At 40.9% G+C, this 18,247-nt stretch overlaps 1 protein-coding gene across 1 annotated transcript in view; it reads right to left on the reverse strand.

The window, feature by feature from the left end:
* The window catches only part of LOC117826257 (cadherin-18-like), a 222,234-nt gene that overhangs the window by 51,935 nt on the left and 152,052 nt on the right, over positions 1-18,247 (reverse strand). The window contains exons 4-5 of the mRNA XM_034702193.1: positions 15,627-15,794; positions 9,042-9,229 (exon numbers count right to left, since the gene is read on the reverse strand). Coding sequence (XP_034558084.1) covers positions 9,042-9,229; positions 15,627-15,794 — 356 coding nt within the window. The remainder of the gene's footprint in view (positions 1-9,041; positions 9,230-15,626; positions 15,795-18,247) is intronic.

Genomic DNA, 18,247 nt, shown 5'->3' on the forward strand with positions numbered 1-18,247 from the left:
GTCATCAGCACAGGTGTGAACACAGGTGAGACTAATGAGGGACTAAATACACAGAGTCATCAACACAGGTGAGGACACAGGACACAGGTGAGACTAATGAGGGACTAAATACACAGAGTCATCAACACAGGTGTGAACACAGGACACAGGACACAGGTGAGACTAATGAGGGACTAAATACACAAAGTCATCAACACAGGTGTGGACACAGGACACAGGTGAGACTAATGAGGGACTAAATACACAGAGTCATCAACACAGGTGTGAACACAGGACACAGGTGAGACTAATGAGGAACTAAATACAAAGAGTCATAAACACAGGTGTGAACACAGGACACAGGTGAGACTAATGAGGGACTAAATACAAAGAGTCATCAACACAGGTGTGAACACAGGACACAGGTGAGACTAATGAGGGACTAAATACACAGAGTCATCAGCACAGGTGTGGACACAGGACACAGGTGAGACTAATGAGGGACTAAATACACAGAGTCATCAACACAGGTGAGGACACAGGACACAGGTGAGACTAATGAGGGACTAAATACACAGAGTCATCAGCACAGGTGTGAACACAGGTGAGACTAATGAGGGACTAAATACACAGAGTCATCAACACAGGTGAGGACACAGGACACAGGTGAGACTAATGAGGGACTAAATACACAGAGTCATCAACACAGGTGAGGACACAGGACACAGGTGAGACTAATGAGGGACTAAATACACAGAGGCATAAACACAGGTGTGAACACAGGTCACAGGACACAGGTGAGACTAATGAGGGACTAAATACACAAAGTCATCAACACAGGTGAGGACACAGGACACAGGTGAGACTAATGAGGGACTAAATACACAGAGTCATCAACACAGGTGTGAACACAGGACACAGGACACAGGTGAGACTAATGAGGGACTAAATACACAAAGTCATCAACACAGGTGTGGACACAGGACACAGGTGAGACTAATGAGGGACTAAATACACAGAGTCATCAACACAGGTGTGAACACAGGACACAGGACACAGGTGAGACTAATGAGGGACTAAATACACAAAGTCATCAACACAGGTGTGGACACAGGACACAGGTGAGACTAATGAGGGACTAAATACACAGAGTCATCAACACAGGTGTGAACACAGGACACAGGTGAGACTAATGAGGGACTAAATACACAGAGTCATCAACACAGGTGTGAACCAAGCGGCAACCTCCAGTCTAAAAATATGAGTCCAATGCGAAAGTGCTAAAAGCTGCAGTTCATTGAGGATCCACTTGAGGCTGGCTCCAGAAGTACCGGAAACCACATACACACCAATTTAAAGAGACGCAGAAATAAACATGTTTACAGCCTGGTTCAAAAGACGAGTGTAGTCTGGATAGCTTGTTTCTTGATTGGCACACACTGTACAGGGGGTGAATTTTTTTCTAACGCAGCAATTTCAAAGACGTTTAGATTACTAGTCTTCCAATGAGAGGCACAGCTGACTTGATTTACAGGCGGGAACACTGTAGCTGTTGGCTAGGAGGCTCAAAGCCCGCCTCTTTACGTCACAATCGCTCGACAGCAGCAATATGGCTGCCGCCAATGATTGGCCTAAAAACAGCGCTTCAGAAACAGAAGGGTGACGTCACGGATACTAAGTCCATATTTTATACAGTCTATGGTGTGAACACAGGACACAGGTGAGGACGCAGGATACAGGACACAGGTGAGACTAATGAGGGGAATCACTAAAGGAGGGAAACACACAAGGACATGATGTCAAACTTAATTGGAGACTGGAGAAGGATTCAGAACTAAAAAATAAAACAGGAAACACAAGGATTCAGAACTACAAAATAAAACAGGAAACACAAGGATTCAGAACTAGAAAATAAAACAGGAAACACAAGGATTCAGAACTAAAAAATAAAACAGGAAACACAAGGATTCAGAACTACAAAATAAAACAGGAAACACAAGGATTCAGAACTAAAAAATAAAACAGGAAACACAAGGATTCAGAACTAAAAAATAAAAAAGGAAACACAAGGATTCAGAACTGCAAAATAAAAAAGGAAACACAGGGATTCAAAACTACAAAATAAAGCAGGAAACAGGGATTCAGAACTACAAAATGAAACAGGAAACACAAGGATTCAAAACTAAAAAATAAAACAGGAAACACAAGGATTCAGAACTGCAAAATAAAAAAGGAAACACAGGGATTCAAAACTACAAAATAAAGCAGGAAACAGGGATTCAGAACTACAAAATAAAACAGGAAACACAAGGATTCAGAACTACAAAATAAAACAGGAAACACAAGGATTCAGAACTACAAAATAAAACAGGAAACAGGGGTTCAGAGCTACAAAATAAAACAAGAGACACAAGGATTCAGAACTACAAAATAAAACAGGAAACAAGGATTCAGAACTACAAAATAAACAGGAAACACAAGGATTCAAAACTAAAAAATAAAACAGGAAACACAAGGATTCACAACTACAAAATGAAACAGGAAACACAAGGATTCAGAACTACAAAATAAAACAGGAGACACAAGGATTCAGAACTACAAAATAAAACAGGAGACACAAGGATTCAGAACTGCAAAATAAAACAGGAAACACAAGGATTCAGAACTACAAAATAAAACAGGAAACACAGGGGTTCAGAACTACAAAATAAAACAGGAGACACAAGGATTCAGAACTACAAAATAAAACAGGAAACAAGGATTCAGAACTAAAAAATAAAACAGGAAACACAAAACTAGAGTAAGAAAACACAACAAGAGACATGGATCACTAAACACTCAAGAGAGACAAAGGATAACTAATACAGAATAAACATGGGAAGGAACCAAGGCATAAAACACAAGAACTAAACTAACCAAACCAGGACATGGACTCAGTTTTATCTAGTATGTATGAATTAAAAATATAAAAAAAGGAACTAATACATTTGAGTTGGGAAACTTGAACATTAAAAAATAGAAAGAAACAATTGAGTAAACTAAAATCATATTTTATAATTTCAGCTACCTAAAAACTCTAATGTAATCAGTGACCACAAACATTTTGAGTCATTTATACTTGTTCGGGTTTACAACGTGCTGACGTGTAACCAGTGAAAGGATCGCATTGCATCCCACGTTCCAGGTGTGTTACATGTTCAACAGCAGTTTTATCTACCCTATAAAAATAGCTGCTGCGCCACATGATTATATTCTGCTGTCAGTCTGCCACCATTACCCACACGCCTCGGCTCAGTAAACTCATGCAAAGTTATCTGCTGCAATTAGTGTCATCTGGTCCTACAGCAAGAGCCGGAGCACCATTACTTTAAACCAGTTTGTTATTCCAGAGGTGTACCAGACATTACAGCGCTGAAGGTGAGGGGCCCAGCAGGTGATGCTGGAGGAGAGAGAGAGAGAGAGAGAGAGAGAGAGAGAGAGAGAGAGAGAGAGAGAGAGAGAGAGAGAGAGAGACACTGATTGTTCTGGAACCACAGCTTTGTGCATTGCCTCTTGTCTGGTAACCAGAGTTGTGAGTTCTGACCGTTTTTACTTCTATTTCATTATCATTGTTAGTTTTTATCCAACTAATTGATTATTGTAAATTGTATTTGATTAATGGAATTGACTTATTTAAAAAAAAAAAATTATTCATTAGTTTAATGTTCCTAATCTATCCTTTTCACTTTTTCTAATTTTCCGATGTGATGTTGTCTTCTCATTCTGGAAACCTCTTTTATTGTCCTTTTAATGCTTAATTACTTATCCATTTTTATTTATTTACTTATTGTATTTATTTATCTTTGAAAAACTCTTCAAACAATGATGTCTTGGTCTAATGTCACACCTCTTCATTCTGTTTAGTTTACATGTATTCTTTTTAACCTCACGTTGTATTCTGTATATTTTCCTCCCTGTCTGTCAGAAGGTTTACTTTGTTGTTCCAACCATGCTTTGTTTGTCAAATTACTTTGTAAACATTGGTTTTTAAAGGTGCTATATAAATAAAGTTATTATTATTATTATTATTATTATTATTACTATTCATTATTACTATTAATAATAATAAAGGATAATTATAGTCACAATTTCAATCAGTTTTATAGTAAAGGTGTGTTAAAATTCAACACAGTAAGTCATTAATTTCAAGGCACTAGCAATCAGAGGGGTATACTACGAAGGGAGTTCAGCATATCCTAGATATCTTCTCCTGATCCGGCTTCACTGAACCTGACAAAGGAGATCACACTAAACTGTCACACGAAGCTGGTTATCAACATGTTGGGTCAATCCAGAATTACCCTGAGCGCGTTCACATGAACGGGGCAGAGAAGGCAACATGTGACCAATCACAGACACAGACAGTCTGCCGTCAGCACATCCACATGAATTTCAAACACTGCACTGATATTAGCAAATATGAAGAAGTTAAACACATAATCCAGATTAACTTCAACACAGCTGAGTTTGAAACATGAAGGAAGAACTGAGAGATCAGACAAAAACTGTTTGAATGCGTAAATGACGTCTTATTTCTCATCATTAGTGCAGATATATATGACTATAATAACTCTGTTTATTCATCATTAGATATATCTGACTATAATAACTCTGTTTATTCATCATTAGATATATCTGACTATAATAACTCTGTTTATTTATCATTAGATATATCTGACTATAATAACTCTGTTTATTAATCATTAGATATATCTGACTATAATAACTCTGTTTATTCATCATTAGATATATCTGACTATAATAACTCTGTTTATTCATCATTAGATATATCTGACTATAATAACTCTGTTTATTGATCATTAGATATATCTGACTATAATAACTCTGTTTATTAATCATTAGATATATCTGACTATAATAACTCTGTTTATTGATCATTAGATATATCTGACTATAATAACTCTGTTTATTCATCATTAGATATATCTGACTATAATAACTCTGTTTATTAATCATTAGATATATCTGACTATAATAACTGTTTATTGATCATTAGATATATCTGACTATAATAACTCTGTTTATTGATCATTAGATATATCTGACTATAATAACTGTTTATTCATCATTAGATATATCTGACTATAATAACTCTGTTCTCTGTCCACTGTGGGTTTGACTGAAGTTCTCCCCCCTCCCCTCGTGATCAGGTCACAGAGCTCTGTGATGGAGTGAGCTGATTGGTCAGTGGGCGGAGTTTTCTACAAACTGATCTCTGATCCTGACCATAACCTGCTCCGGAGTTCAGCATGAGTAACCATGGTGATCTACCCTGTTAAGGAGTGAACCACCTTCATAGTACTGAAAATTCAGAGTTAACCCTGAAGTTACCTCGGTAACCGCAAATCCGACTTCGTAGTATACCCCTCAGGACTCAACATTTTACCATTCAGTAAACACTGAAGAATACCTGTGCTGTCAATCCCTCCGACCCAGACCTGACATAAACTCAACCACAGCCCCTGTAGAGCAAACAGGGGGGGCTATGATACATACGTCTTCAAATACATATTCAAATTAAAACACATTTTTTCGGACATCTAAACAATGCTAAAACAGACATACACTCTTCCTCTGTTTTCTTGTGTATGATGTCCTTGTACGGTCTGTTTGGGGTGTGTTACTGACCCTTTATTTGGATAAGCGATTATATACAGTTGTGATTTTTAAGCTGAGAGTTTTATTTTGTAACAGTGAGAATCACTTCCTGTATTTAAGGGTCTCATCTAGCTAATACCTGCAACGCTGAGGAAGGCTTTGTGCTGGAAAGCGTCCGTTGCTGTGTCTGTGCTTTTGCCCAGAGTTAATAAAAAAAAAGCTCTTCCTTTCGTTGATGTTGAAACGTTGAAACTCTTCCTGTCTGAGGCAAACGCCACATCAGCTCACATCCCACAGTATCACAGAAACTGTGTGACCTTCACATGAACCCTTTCACTGTGAATCTCTGACTGTACTCTGCTCCCTGTGTAAACCTGCACTGACAGTCTTACTTTGTGTCTCATACCTGATATAATATTAGATATGGTGTGGTGATGGCAACATGTTTTAGGCTTTTAAGTTGGCATTTTTTTGGAAGTAGTTTTCTTGTGTGGAGTCTCTCTCTCTCTACCTCACAGAGATTGGGCGGCTCCACCTGCACCTTCACACCTGCACCAGATTACTGCAATCACCACCTGCATGTAAGCCCTGCTGTGAGGCATCTCCAGTGCCAGATTGTTCCTGTATCTGTTGTGGTATTTCGGCCCGTTCTCTAGAGTTCTCTTGTGAATTCTGTTGTTCCAGCTTTCCAGCTTTGTGTGTTTTTACCAGTGACTAACTCTGCTGTCCTCCATTCTTCCAGTGCCTCCACGAGCCCCCCAGTGCTGCTCACCAGCCTCCTCCTCAAGCCCTCACGTCTCCAGCCTTCACCTTTCCTCGGATTCCCTCCTCACGCCTTGGACCCTAGATCCCTTCCCTCCACCCTTTGTTCCCTTCAATAAATTCACTTAACTGCTTCATCTGCCTCCGGTTGTGCTTTTGGGTCCACACTTCAACACCTGGTTTTCGAAACGCCACATATGGCTTTTTAAAATATAGCCTGCTTTGTATTTAATCATGTTTTACTTCATGAGAAGAAACATAGTTTCAGCCCCACAGCAGATTATCAGCAGCTGTGTCGCTGCTCTAACATGTTACACACCTGGATGATAATAAAAAGGCTCTGTGACGCACAGCAGCTGCTCAGAATTGCAGTTTGAACAAACCATTAAGGCATCCCAGCGTCCCTGACCTGATCTGTGAATATGTAGCATAAACTGGAGAGGGATATCCTCACAAACCACAATATCATGAACAGCTTTGGATTAAACTGTTGTGACTTTAAGTTCAACCCATCAGTCTCAGATTTATCTTCCACCATGGGGATTGCCAGCTGTCACCTGCCTCTCTTTAAAGGTGCGCCACAATGAATGTGAAACAGAACCTATTCTTATTCCTCACAAAAAGATCAAGGGCCTGATCTACTAAGATCCCAAATAACGAGTGTGCAAATAATAATTTTGCACGTGTTATTTCTGGGCGTGTTGCGGGTGATCTACTATGACTGCGTGCGCAAATGATAACAAGTGCAAAAGTGGTGCGGACCGCCCTTTAATGAGCATTTTGCGTGTGCTATCGGCTGTCACCATGTAGAGTTTGAGAGAACAGAGTGGTCTTAAGTGATAAATGAAGTTTGAAGACATGGAGTTGGAGGTCTTTGTGGAGGAGGGAAATAAACACATCGGTGAACTCCAGCAAAGGTGAATGCTGTGAGAAAAAACAGAAGGGTTAGGGTTAGGGTTAGGGTTAGGGGGTTAGGGGGTTAGGGTTAGGGGGTTAGGGGGTTAGGGTTAGGGGTTAGGGTTAGGGTTTAGGGTTTAGGGTTAGGGTTTAGGGTTAGGGTTAGGGTTAGGGTTCTACTCTGCTCCAAAACGCAATCAGTGTTTTGATGGAGTTTAGAGAGTGATTTGATGAGGCCTGTCCCTGCTTTTATTTTTCATTCTTCCCGTCAACGTTGCACCTTCTGAGTGCTCTTTCTCCAAGTTAAAACTAACCAAACACCCCTTGATGAGCACGATGGGACAGAATAGACTGAGTGGACATGTCATGTTATCTATTGAGAATGACAGATCAAAGAAAATGGACATACAGTGCATCGTGGACAAGTCCGCAGAGCTTAAGGCTCCTTCAAACAGTGGTGAGTAGGCCGAGTACTTCATATTGATGTTTTGTTTGTATGTGAACATGTGGGCCGCTGTGCCAATTATACTAAACTGTATATCTGTTGATACAGTGACCTACTGTGCTCTCATTATATGAAAAAGTTAAAGTGGGTGTCAGAATGATGCGGTCGCTATCCGTGGTGCTGAACTGCTTTGAATTTGTGTTGTTTTATTTATTTATTTGTGTTGTTCAGTTGGTTTGTTAGACTTCATGTCCGTTTGATTGACTTAAAAATGACATAAACTGTGTGTAAAAAATGTAGTAATGCTTGTAAGCCCTGCTGTTGTGGGCATGTTGTAAAGCGATGTTATGATGAGCTTTACAGTGACCGCAGCCATGTGTGCGTAACGCTGTGCCAGTTTGCACCTGCCATTCAAACGTGCTAAATATAGACGCAAAAACAGCGCCCGCTATCTGCTTCAGGTTTGATAAATCACATTGCGTGTGCTAAATGATTACATTTGCATCTCCTCCTCCCAGTATTTTGCGTGTTCTGATGATCTGCATGTATTCTGCATATTCATGAAGGCAAACACGCTAAATGAATAGCGAGTGCTGTTTTGCTCATTTGACAGACGCAATCCTCGGTGCTCCCAGTTAGTAAATCTGCTTTGCGCGCGCTATCAAGTTTGCACGTGTTTTTATACACGCAAACCTTTAGTAGATCGAGCCCCAAGTGTGTAACATCAGGATGAAGCAAATCATCCCATCATGAAGAAGTCCTTCCATTGTGCAGGAAGCCTCTCTCTGTTCTCCACTTTTCAAGGGTTAGGGTTCAGGAAAAGGAGAAAAAGTAACAAAGAAATCAAAAGCACTTTTAACTTGTGGCTTAGAGAAAAAACACTTCTCCCTCCTGCTGGTGTTCAGCTTCCCTGTTGTCATATTTCAAAGGCTGCAGAGGAAAGTCAGACACTTGGACCGTTTCAAAGAGCTTCTGCTCACCTGGATTTTTTCTCTTACAATTTACTTCAGTAAGTTTGAAAAGTGCTCAAACTGTGAGGACAAAACACAATCTCCAGCCCTCACTGCGCTCTGAGAACGTGTTCAGTGTGAAGTCTTTCTATCTGTGGTAAAACTCTTACTTTACGCAAAGTTTAAAATAGTTCATTTAATTGACCTGCAGCCAGAATGCTGAACTGCATCAAGGTCTGGAGAGTTTAAAGCTGACACATGAAGGAACTAAGCTGCAATGTGAGTGGTGTAACAGCAGCTTCGCCCTGCTCTTGTAGACGTCACACCGCTCTTCTTCCTGTGAGTCTTACCTGCTTCAAGGAGATGATCCCTTCTCTGCGGTCAGCGTCAGATGTGATGGTGAAGATGGCCGCTGCCTCTGTGTTAGTGATGCTGTAGCTCATCTCTGCGTTCCGCCCTTCATCTTCATCGTTGGCTCTGATGCGACCTACAGCCTTCCCCACCTCAGCCAGCTCAGGTACGTACAGCTGGTAGCTCTCTGAAACACACACACACACATTTCAATGAATAAATGAAACCTCTCCATAATGTTCTTTATACATCCTGTGTGTCCGCTGCCTCCTGATATTCTCTGTGAGTGTTCAAGAGGTGCACTGATCTGTCAGCAGGTGGTGAGCAGTATTCTGATGTTCTCAGCACGGAACCTCCAAATGTTATCCTGAGGCTCATTATGTTTTTTCTCCATCTGGTTCATTTATATTTCAACCTCAAGCAAGGGTTGGGAACTCTCTCTCCTCTCTCTGCCTGTCTCTTACTTTAACTCTCCCTGTCCCATTAAAGTTACTAACCATAGACCTTTCTGGAGTCCCTGAGCTCCCTTGTCTCGTAGGTTCCTCTGGATCTCTGCTGCTGTGGACGTGCCAGACTCCAGCTGCTACAACTACTACTATCCGTCTCACCACTATCATCTCTCTCTCTCTCTCTTCATCTCCCTCTATCCCTCTCTCCAACACAGTCTCAGCACATTTGGTGCCTTACTTCCTGTCCCGCTCCATCTGCTCTGTTGAGATTGATGCGTCGTGCTCCGGCATTCGGCTAAAATAGAAGTCTTGCTTATCTGATCCGGAGAGCAGATCCAGTGGAAGTTAACACATTGACTAGAATAGAAACCTATCAGATCTGGAGCCGTGGTGTATCACAGATGGACCGGACACAGATCCGGCGGAATTTGTCCATGAGCACAGCACCTCTCTCTAAGCTGCTTAACAATTCTGCTGCAGAGGGATCACTGCAGGTGTCTCGTGATAGCTGAGGTGAGCACATGCAGCTCTGGACTGATTCCGAGGGTCTCTCATAATAACAGAACAGTCTTCAGTGATGAATAAATGTGCATCCTCCTCTCTGTCTTCTGAGTCCTGATGCAGTCCGTGCTGGAGTCTGAGTCATCACTGCTTGGAGACAACAATACTGGATTCTGGGGTCACTGTGATGTGAGTCTGAAGTTTCAGAGGAGAGCAAAGGCCTGGACTGAAGATGGATCAGGGTTCAGATGGGTCCCCCTCAGATTAGACTATGTGGTATTCAGGTCTATTATAGTGGTTCACTTCGGTCCAGGTTTCCATGGTTATTCATAATGCACGCCTCAGCAGCAGACCTTATGTTTGAGAAAACAGCACAGCCTGTATGAAAGTTACGCCTACTGACACTTGAGTTCTTTGAAAAATGTCACCTGCATTAATAGGAGACCTGGTGCAGTTCAGTCTGAGTGTTCAGGGAACATCAATACACCGAGGATTATTCTATTGGAGATAATCTTTACAGATCAACCTTCAGGAGAGGATGACTTTAGCACCAAGGCCTGCCACTTGTACTTGTAGATATGAGGCATGGAGCTGATCTACCTTCTGCTTCAGCTCTGGTTTTATTTCTATTTGTCATTTGATTACAAGGGCAGCAGATGAAAGAGTGGGGATGGTGCTGTCGAACACACACACGTGTCATATTCACATTAGAATCAGATGTACTCCTGCTTTTATGAAGACAGTGATGTTTTGCACCATGCCACATTCACAGTCATCACCAGCTGTCTCTCTTGCATCCGTGTGTCTTTGACATACAAGTCTGTATTCACATTATGCTAATGAGAGATGTTCACATTCCTAAATGTTGTTTCTGTATGACCTTTGACCTGGTATTTAGAACACACACAGTGGTGGGAAAAACGTTTTCAGAAACCCTTAACATTTTACACGATCTCAAATATTGTTTTGAAATATTTGTGGGCAAATCTTTGTTTCTGTGTTTCAAAAAACTGTGTTTCAAGCATTAGACAGACAAACAAATACAAATGATATTTTCTTTTGTTTATTGTTTACAAGAAAAACTTACCAAGCTGGGTAACACTTTACAATAAGGGTCCCTTGATTAGCATTAGTTAATGCATTATTAAGCATTAATTAACAGTTTAATAATAGTTTAATAATCGTTATAATGTATTACCTAACATTAACTAACACAGTAGTTAGTGCATTAATAAGCAGTTAATTAATGTCCACTGCTCAGAGTTAATTAATACATTATTAAGCATTAATAAATGTTACAAAACTTAATTAGTTAACCATTAGTGAATGCTTTCTGGACCCTTATTGTAAAGTGTAACACATGCATCACTTAAGTAACACATTATAAATGCTAAACTGCCTCATAAGCATAAGCATAAGCGTGTGCATCACTTTTAAGTGTCCTCTGGAAACACTTCTGTTGTGTTGCTGTCTATTTGCAGCGCGTTTTTCTAATGTATTGTGTTGTGGTCTTTGCATCACGTTTTCTAAATGCTGTGCATGTGTTGTCAAATTGATGAAGATGTTTTCTTAATTTGCTTGTGTTTTGTCTTTTTGCATGTGTTTTCTTAAGTTGCAGTGCTGTGAGCTCTCAGGGCCACCGTACTTCTCTGTGCCAGTTGAGATGTTATCTGTGATTATCTGTTTTATTCTAAATAAAATGTGTTGAATTCTTTACATGTGTTGCTTCAACTACATTTCAACTCATTTTGCTTCAGCGTATGTGTTACCTAAGGGATACATGTGTTACACTTTACAATAAGGGTCCAAAAAGCATTCACTAATGCTTAATTATGGTTAAGTAATGCTTATGAGGCAGTTTAGCATTTATAATGTGTTACTTAAGTGATGCATGTGTTACACTTTACAATAAGGGTCCAGAAAGCATTCACTAATGGTTAACTAATTAAGTTTTGTAACTTTTATTAATGCTTAATAATGTATTAATTAACTCTGAGCAGTGGACATTAATTAACTGCTTATTAATGCATTAACTAATGTGTTAGTTAATGTTAGGTAATACATTATAACGATTATTAAACTATTATTAAACTGTTAATTAATGCTTAATAATGCATTAACTAACGCTAATTAAGGGACCCTTATTGTAAAGTGTTACCCAAAGCGAAATTCTTCACAGTTTCAATATGTCAGTTCTCAACATTGTAATAACAGAGAATGTGTTCGAAACTGAACAAAGAATAAATAATCCTGGCTGTGACTGTACTAAAAGAAATTCCACTTTCAGACCTAAGAGTGATTCTCAATGCAATATTTGGGGTGCCCGAAAACTTTTTTCCACCACTGCATGTCTGATTCGCCTCAAACAGAACTACATCCACAATCTTTGTACAGTGGGGCAAAAAAGTATTTAGTCAGCCACTGATTTTGCAAGTTCTCCCACTTAGAAAGATGAGAGAGGTCTGTAATTTTCATCAGAGGTACACTTCAACTATGAGAGACAAAATGAGAAAAAAAATCCAGGAAATCACATTGTAGGATTTTTAAAGAATGTATTTGTAAATGATGGTGGAAAATAAGTATTTGGTCAATAACAAAAGTTCAACTCAATACTTTGTAACATAACCTTTGTTGGCAATGACAGAGGTCAAACGTTTCCTGTAAGTCTTCACCAGGTTTGCACACACTGTAGCTGGTATTTTGGCCCATTCCTCCATGCAGATCTCCTCTAGAGCAGTGATGTTTTGGGGCTGTCACTGGGCAACACGGACTTTCAACTCCCTCCACAAATTTTCTATGGGGTTGAGGTCTGGAGACCTCGAAATGCTTTTTACGGAGCCACTCCTTCGTTGACCGAGCGGTGTATTTGGGATCATTGTCATGCTGGAAGACCCAGCCACGTTCCATCTTCAATGCTCTCACTGATGGAAGGAGGGTTTGGCTTAAAATCTCACGATACATGGCCCCGTTCATTCTTCCCTTAACACGGATCAGTCGTCCTGTCCCCTTTGCAGAAAAACAGCCCCAAAGCATGAGGTTTCCACCCCCATGCTTCACAGTAGGTATGGTGTTCTTGGGATGCAACTCAGCATTCTTCTTCCTCCAAACACGACGAGTTGAGTTTTTACCAAAAAGTTCTATTTTGGTTTCATGTGACCACATGATATTCTCCCAATCCTCTTCTGGATCATCCATATGCTCTCTGGCAAACTTCAGACGGGCCTGGACATGTACTGGCTTAAGCAGGGGGACACGCCTGGCCCTGCAGGATTTGAGTCCCTCTCGGCATAGTGTGTTACTGATGGTAGCCTTTGTTACTTTGGTCCCAGCTCTCTGCAGGTCATTCATCAGGTCCCTTCGTGTAGTTCTGGGATTTTTGCTCACCGTTCTCATGATCATTTTGACCCCACGGGATGAGATCTTGCGTGGGGCCCCAGATCGAGGGAGATTATCAATGGTCTTGTATGTCTTCCATTTTCTTACAATTGCTCCCACTGTTGATTTATTCACACCAACCTGCTTGCCTATTGTAGATTCCCTCTTCCCAGCCTGGTGCAGGTCCACAATGTTCTTCCTGGTGTCCTTGGACAGCTCTTTGGTCTTGGCCGTGGTTGAGTTTGGAGTCTGACTGTTTGAGGCTGTGGACAGGTGTCTTTTATACAGATAACCAGTTCAAACAGGTTCCATTAATACAGGTAACGAGTGGAGGACAGAAGAGCTTCTTAAAGAAGAAGTTACAGGTCTGTGAGAGACAGAAATCTTGCTTGTTTGTGGGTGACCAAATACTTATTTTCCACCATCATTTACAAATAAATTCTTTAAAAATCCTACAATGTAAATTCCTGGATTTTTTTTTTCTCATTTTGTCTCTCATAGTTGAAGTGTACCTCTGATGAAAATTACAGACCTCTCTCATCTTTCTAAGTGGGAGAACTTGCAAAATCATTGGCTGACTAAATACTTTTTTGCCCCACTGTATGTCTTGTGCAAAAGCTGTTTCATCTGGGAACACCAGCTGTTATCTTTATCCACAGGAGGCGAGGTCAGAGAGTTGTTTGCAACATATTGGTGATGATTGTGTCCTTGTGCAAAGACTAACAAAGACTGAATGTACAGACACATCTCAGTAAATTTAAATATAATAAACAAAGTTTAATATTTTCCATCAGTTCTTCAGACAGTAAAAATGTGATATATTTTAGACTCTGCATGCAAACTAAAAAGTGTTTTTATATTTTGACTTTGAAAAATGTAAAATTAGATAACACAAAAATGTAAGATGTTCCTTGGATCAATTTTTAAAATGATTAAAAATACAAAATTGTTGAATTTATGTAGAGTATGTTCATTGACACACTCAGTATTGATTGGGGCTACTTCACCATGAATTACTGAAACAGGGAGTCGTAGCATTGAGGCTATCAGCTGTGGCTCTGCTGAGGTGTTACTGAAGCCCAGGTTGCTTTGATAGCTGCCTTCAGCTCATCTGTAGTGTTGTATCTTGACCGCCCGTGATGTGTAGATGCAGAAGGAATCTTCGTGACACTGGCTTGCTTGCATAGTAATATGTTTATTGCAAGAATCAAAACCAGTATCGAACAAGCACCCGGAATGCTTGGGAGAACAGCTCTGCAAATCTGCTGACTCTCAGAATGCTGTTGACCAGCACCTTTTATAGGTCTACAAACCAATGACAGCCTACTACCAAGCCCAAACTTATCTTAACCTCTAGTTATTTATTACACTCTCCTGGGCTCTGCTGGCCTAAGGGTCACAGAACTTGTCCATGCAAGTCACTAAACAGGAAGGGGGTCTCAATCTAATTTCCTTGAGAGTCTGGGACAGCATAGGTTTCTCCTTGACTTGTTTTACGTCAGTAGTTTTCTCGTCTTCCTCTGGAAACAGATTCTCTTAAAGGTTCAGGTCAGGTGATCTGGTCAATCAGTCACATTGACATCATGGTCAGTAAACCATGTGGTGGGAGTTTTGGTGCTGTGGGAAGATGTTGAGTCCTGCTAGAAAATGAAATCAGCGTCTCCATGAAGCTCGTCAGCACATGAAGCATGAAGAGTTCTAAAGTCTCCTGGTAGACTCTGTGTGGACTCTGGACTTGATAAAACACAGAGGACCAACACCAGCTGCACTGCAAAAACTCAAAATCTTACCAAGTGAAATTGTCTCATTTTTAGTCAAACTGTTGTATCCCACTTGATTTAAGATAAATTGTAAATGTTTGTCATTCATTGATTCCTGGTGGCAGTCTGTGTCCAGGAGTCTGTTCTGTTGTAGGCTTCTTCAGCAGAGAAGACAGCAGCCTGTCATTGTGAGGAGATCGGTTCTTCGCAGTTACTTATACTTTGTTATATTTACAAGAGCAGGGAGGTGGAATCACAACTAGATAACTCTCATAACTCCAGCTTCTACCTTTGTACCTTGAAATGGTCACTTCCGGCTTGAAAATCACATGTCCACATAAAGAGCAGTGCGATTTGAAGCTTCAGATTAACAGAAGACATTCTGGGAGTATCTCAGTGTATATAGATTTAAAGTAAGTTCCATCTAATTCATAAAAACAAACAGTAGCAGGAAGAAGAAACACCAGGTTACAGACTGTGAGCGAGAGGCTTTACTTACTTTGGGAAAACTTTGGAGGGTTGTCGTTGACGTCAGTGAGGGTGATGTTGACGGTAGTGGATCCAGACAGTCCTCCCACTGAGCCGGCCATGTCTTTAGCCTGGATCACCACAGCGTACAGGTCTCTGGTCTCTCGATCCATGTTTGACATGGCAGTGCGGATGATACCTGTGGGAGGTGTGAGGACAGATAGATGAGTCAGAATTGTTAGATTTACACATGAATGCATCTGTCATACAGTAATGAACTGTATTATGAAAGTTCTTTAATCATTCCTAATTAAACATGATACTGCACCCTCTACATCATGACAGGACATTCAGACTTCAGGGTTTAGCTGCTGTCACCTTTTATATGTTGGTTTAAATTATCAGCCCACTCGCTCACTGTCACCAGATACACGCAGGCCTCAGCTCTACCTGTCAGTATTAAACAGGACGCTACAGTCATGGCCAAAAGTTTTGAGAATGACACAAATATTACATTTTCACATAGTCTGCTGCTTCAGGGTTTTTAGGTGTTTTTGTCAGATGTTTCTATGGTATAATGAAATACAATTAGAAGCATTTCATAAGTATCAAAAGCTTTTATTGAGAATTACACAGAATTCATGCAATAAGTCAATATTTGCAGTGTTGACCCTTCTTTTTTTAAGACCTCTGCAATTCTCCCTGGCATGCTGTCAATCAACTTCTGGACCAAATCCTGACTGATGGCAGTCCATTCTTGCATAATCAATGCTTGGAGTTTGTCAGAATTTGTGGGTTTTTGATTGTCCACCCGCCTCTTGAGGATTGACCACAAGTTCTCAATGGGATTAAGATCTGGGGAGTTTCCTGGCCAAGGGCCCAAAATCTTAATGTTTTGTTCCCCGAGCCATTTTGTTCTGACTTTTGCTTTATGGCAAGGTGCTCCATCATGCTGGAAAAGGCATTCTTCATCACCAAACTGCCCTTGGATGGTTGGGAGAAGTTGCTGTTGGAGGACGTTCTGGTACCATTCTTTATTCATGGCTGTGTTTTTAGGCAAGATTGTGAGAGAGCCCACTCCCTTGACCGAAAAGCAACCCCACACATGAATGGTCTCAGGATGCTTCACTGTTGGCAAGAGACAGGACTGATGGTAGCGCTCACCTCGTCTTCTCCGAACAAGCCTTCCTCCAGATGCCCCAAACAATGGGAAAGGGGATTCATCAGAGAAAATGACTTTACCCCAGTCCTCAGCAGTCCAGTCCCTGTACCTTCTGCAGAATATCAGTCTGTCCCTGATGTTTTTACTGGAGAGAAGTAGCTTCTTTGCTGCCCTCCTTGACACCAGGCCTTCCTCCAAAAGTCTTCGCCTCACTGTGCGTGCAGATGCACTCACACCTGCCTGCTGCCATTCCTGAGCAAGCTCTGCACTGGTGGTGGCCCGATCCCGCAGCTGTAACACCTTCAGGAGACGGTCCTGGCGCTTGCTGGACTTTCTTGGGCGCCCTGGAGCCTGTTTGGCAACAATTGAACCTCTCTCCTTGAAGTTCTTGATAATTCGATAGACGGTTGACTGAGGTGCAATCTTACTCGCTGCTATAAACTTCCCTGTTAGGCCCTTTTTGTGCAATGCAATGATGGCTGCACGTGTTTCCTTGCAGGTAACCATGGCTAACAGATGAGGAACAATGGTGTCATGCACCATCTTCCCTTTAAAGTGTCCAGTCACTCAATCATGACAGATTGATCGCCAGCCTTGTCCTCATCAACACCCACACCTGTGTTAATGTGTGTGACACCTGTGTGTCATTGAAATGATGTTAGCTGGTCCTTTTGTGGCAGGGCTGAAATGCAGTGGAAATGTGTTTTTGGTGATAAAGTTCATTTTCAAGGCAAAGAGGGACTTTGCAATTAATTGCAGTTGAGCTGATCACTCCTCATAACATTCTGGAGTATATGCAAATTGCCATTATAAAAACTGAAACAGCAGACTTTGTGAAAATTAATAGTTGTGTCATTCTCAAAACTTTTGGCCATGTCTGTACATTATCACAATGTCGTGAGGTAAGCTCGTGAGCCAGAGGACTGAACCACCTGAATAAGGGAAGCATATAACTTTAGCTGCTCCAGAAGTATAACTTGTGATATTTAACATTTTCACATCTTTGGGAACACTTCTGAACCGACAGCTTCGCCTGATCGAGACTTTTGGATTAGACCAACTGTTCAACCCTCTGATGTACTGATTTGCTCTTCAGTCTCCTTTACTGTCACTTGTTTTTGGCATATTCTGCTTGTATGACTTTTGAGCTGTGTGTATTGGCATATTGTGCGTATTGTTTTGGAATTGTCCTGATAGTTTGTATAAAACAGGCATTGACAGCTGCAACATAATCTTTGAAAGAAAATATGCCCAAAGACCAAAGTACATCAAGAGTTCTTGTTTTTGTCCCTGATGTGCTCAGATTGTTATTCTGAGCGTGTGACTACATTACAGAGATCGAGCTCAACAGGAAACAGCTGCTTCATCGCTCTCTTCAAAGCCGCTGCTGCAACTTAATGACACACATTCCACTTTTCAGAAGTCAAAAGTTTCTGCTTTTCTCCTCTCTGAAGGGATTAGTTTGTTTGTGTTGATCTCAGATTCATTAT

The sequence above is a fragment of the Notolabrus celidotus genome, chromosome 15 (genome assembly GCF_009762535.1).
Source record: "Notolabrus celidotus isolate fNotCel1 chromosome 15, fNotCel1.pri, whole genome shotgun sequence".
NCBI lineage: Eukaryota > Metazoa > Chordata > Actinopteri > Labriformes > Labridae > Notolabrus > Notolabrus celidotus.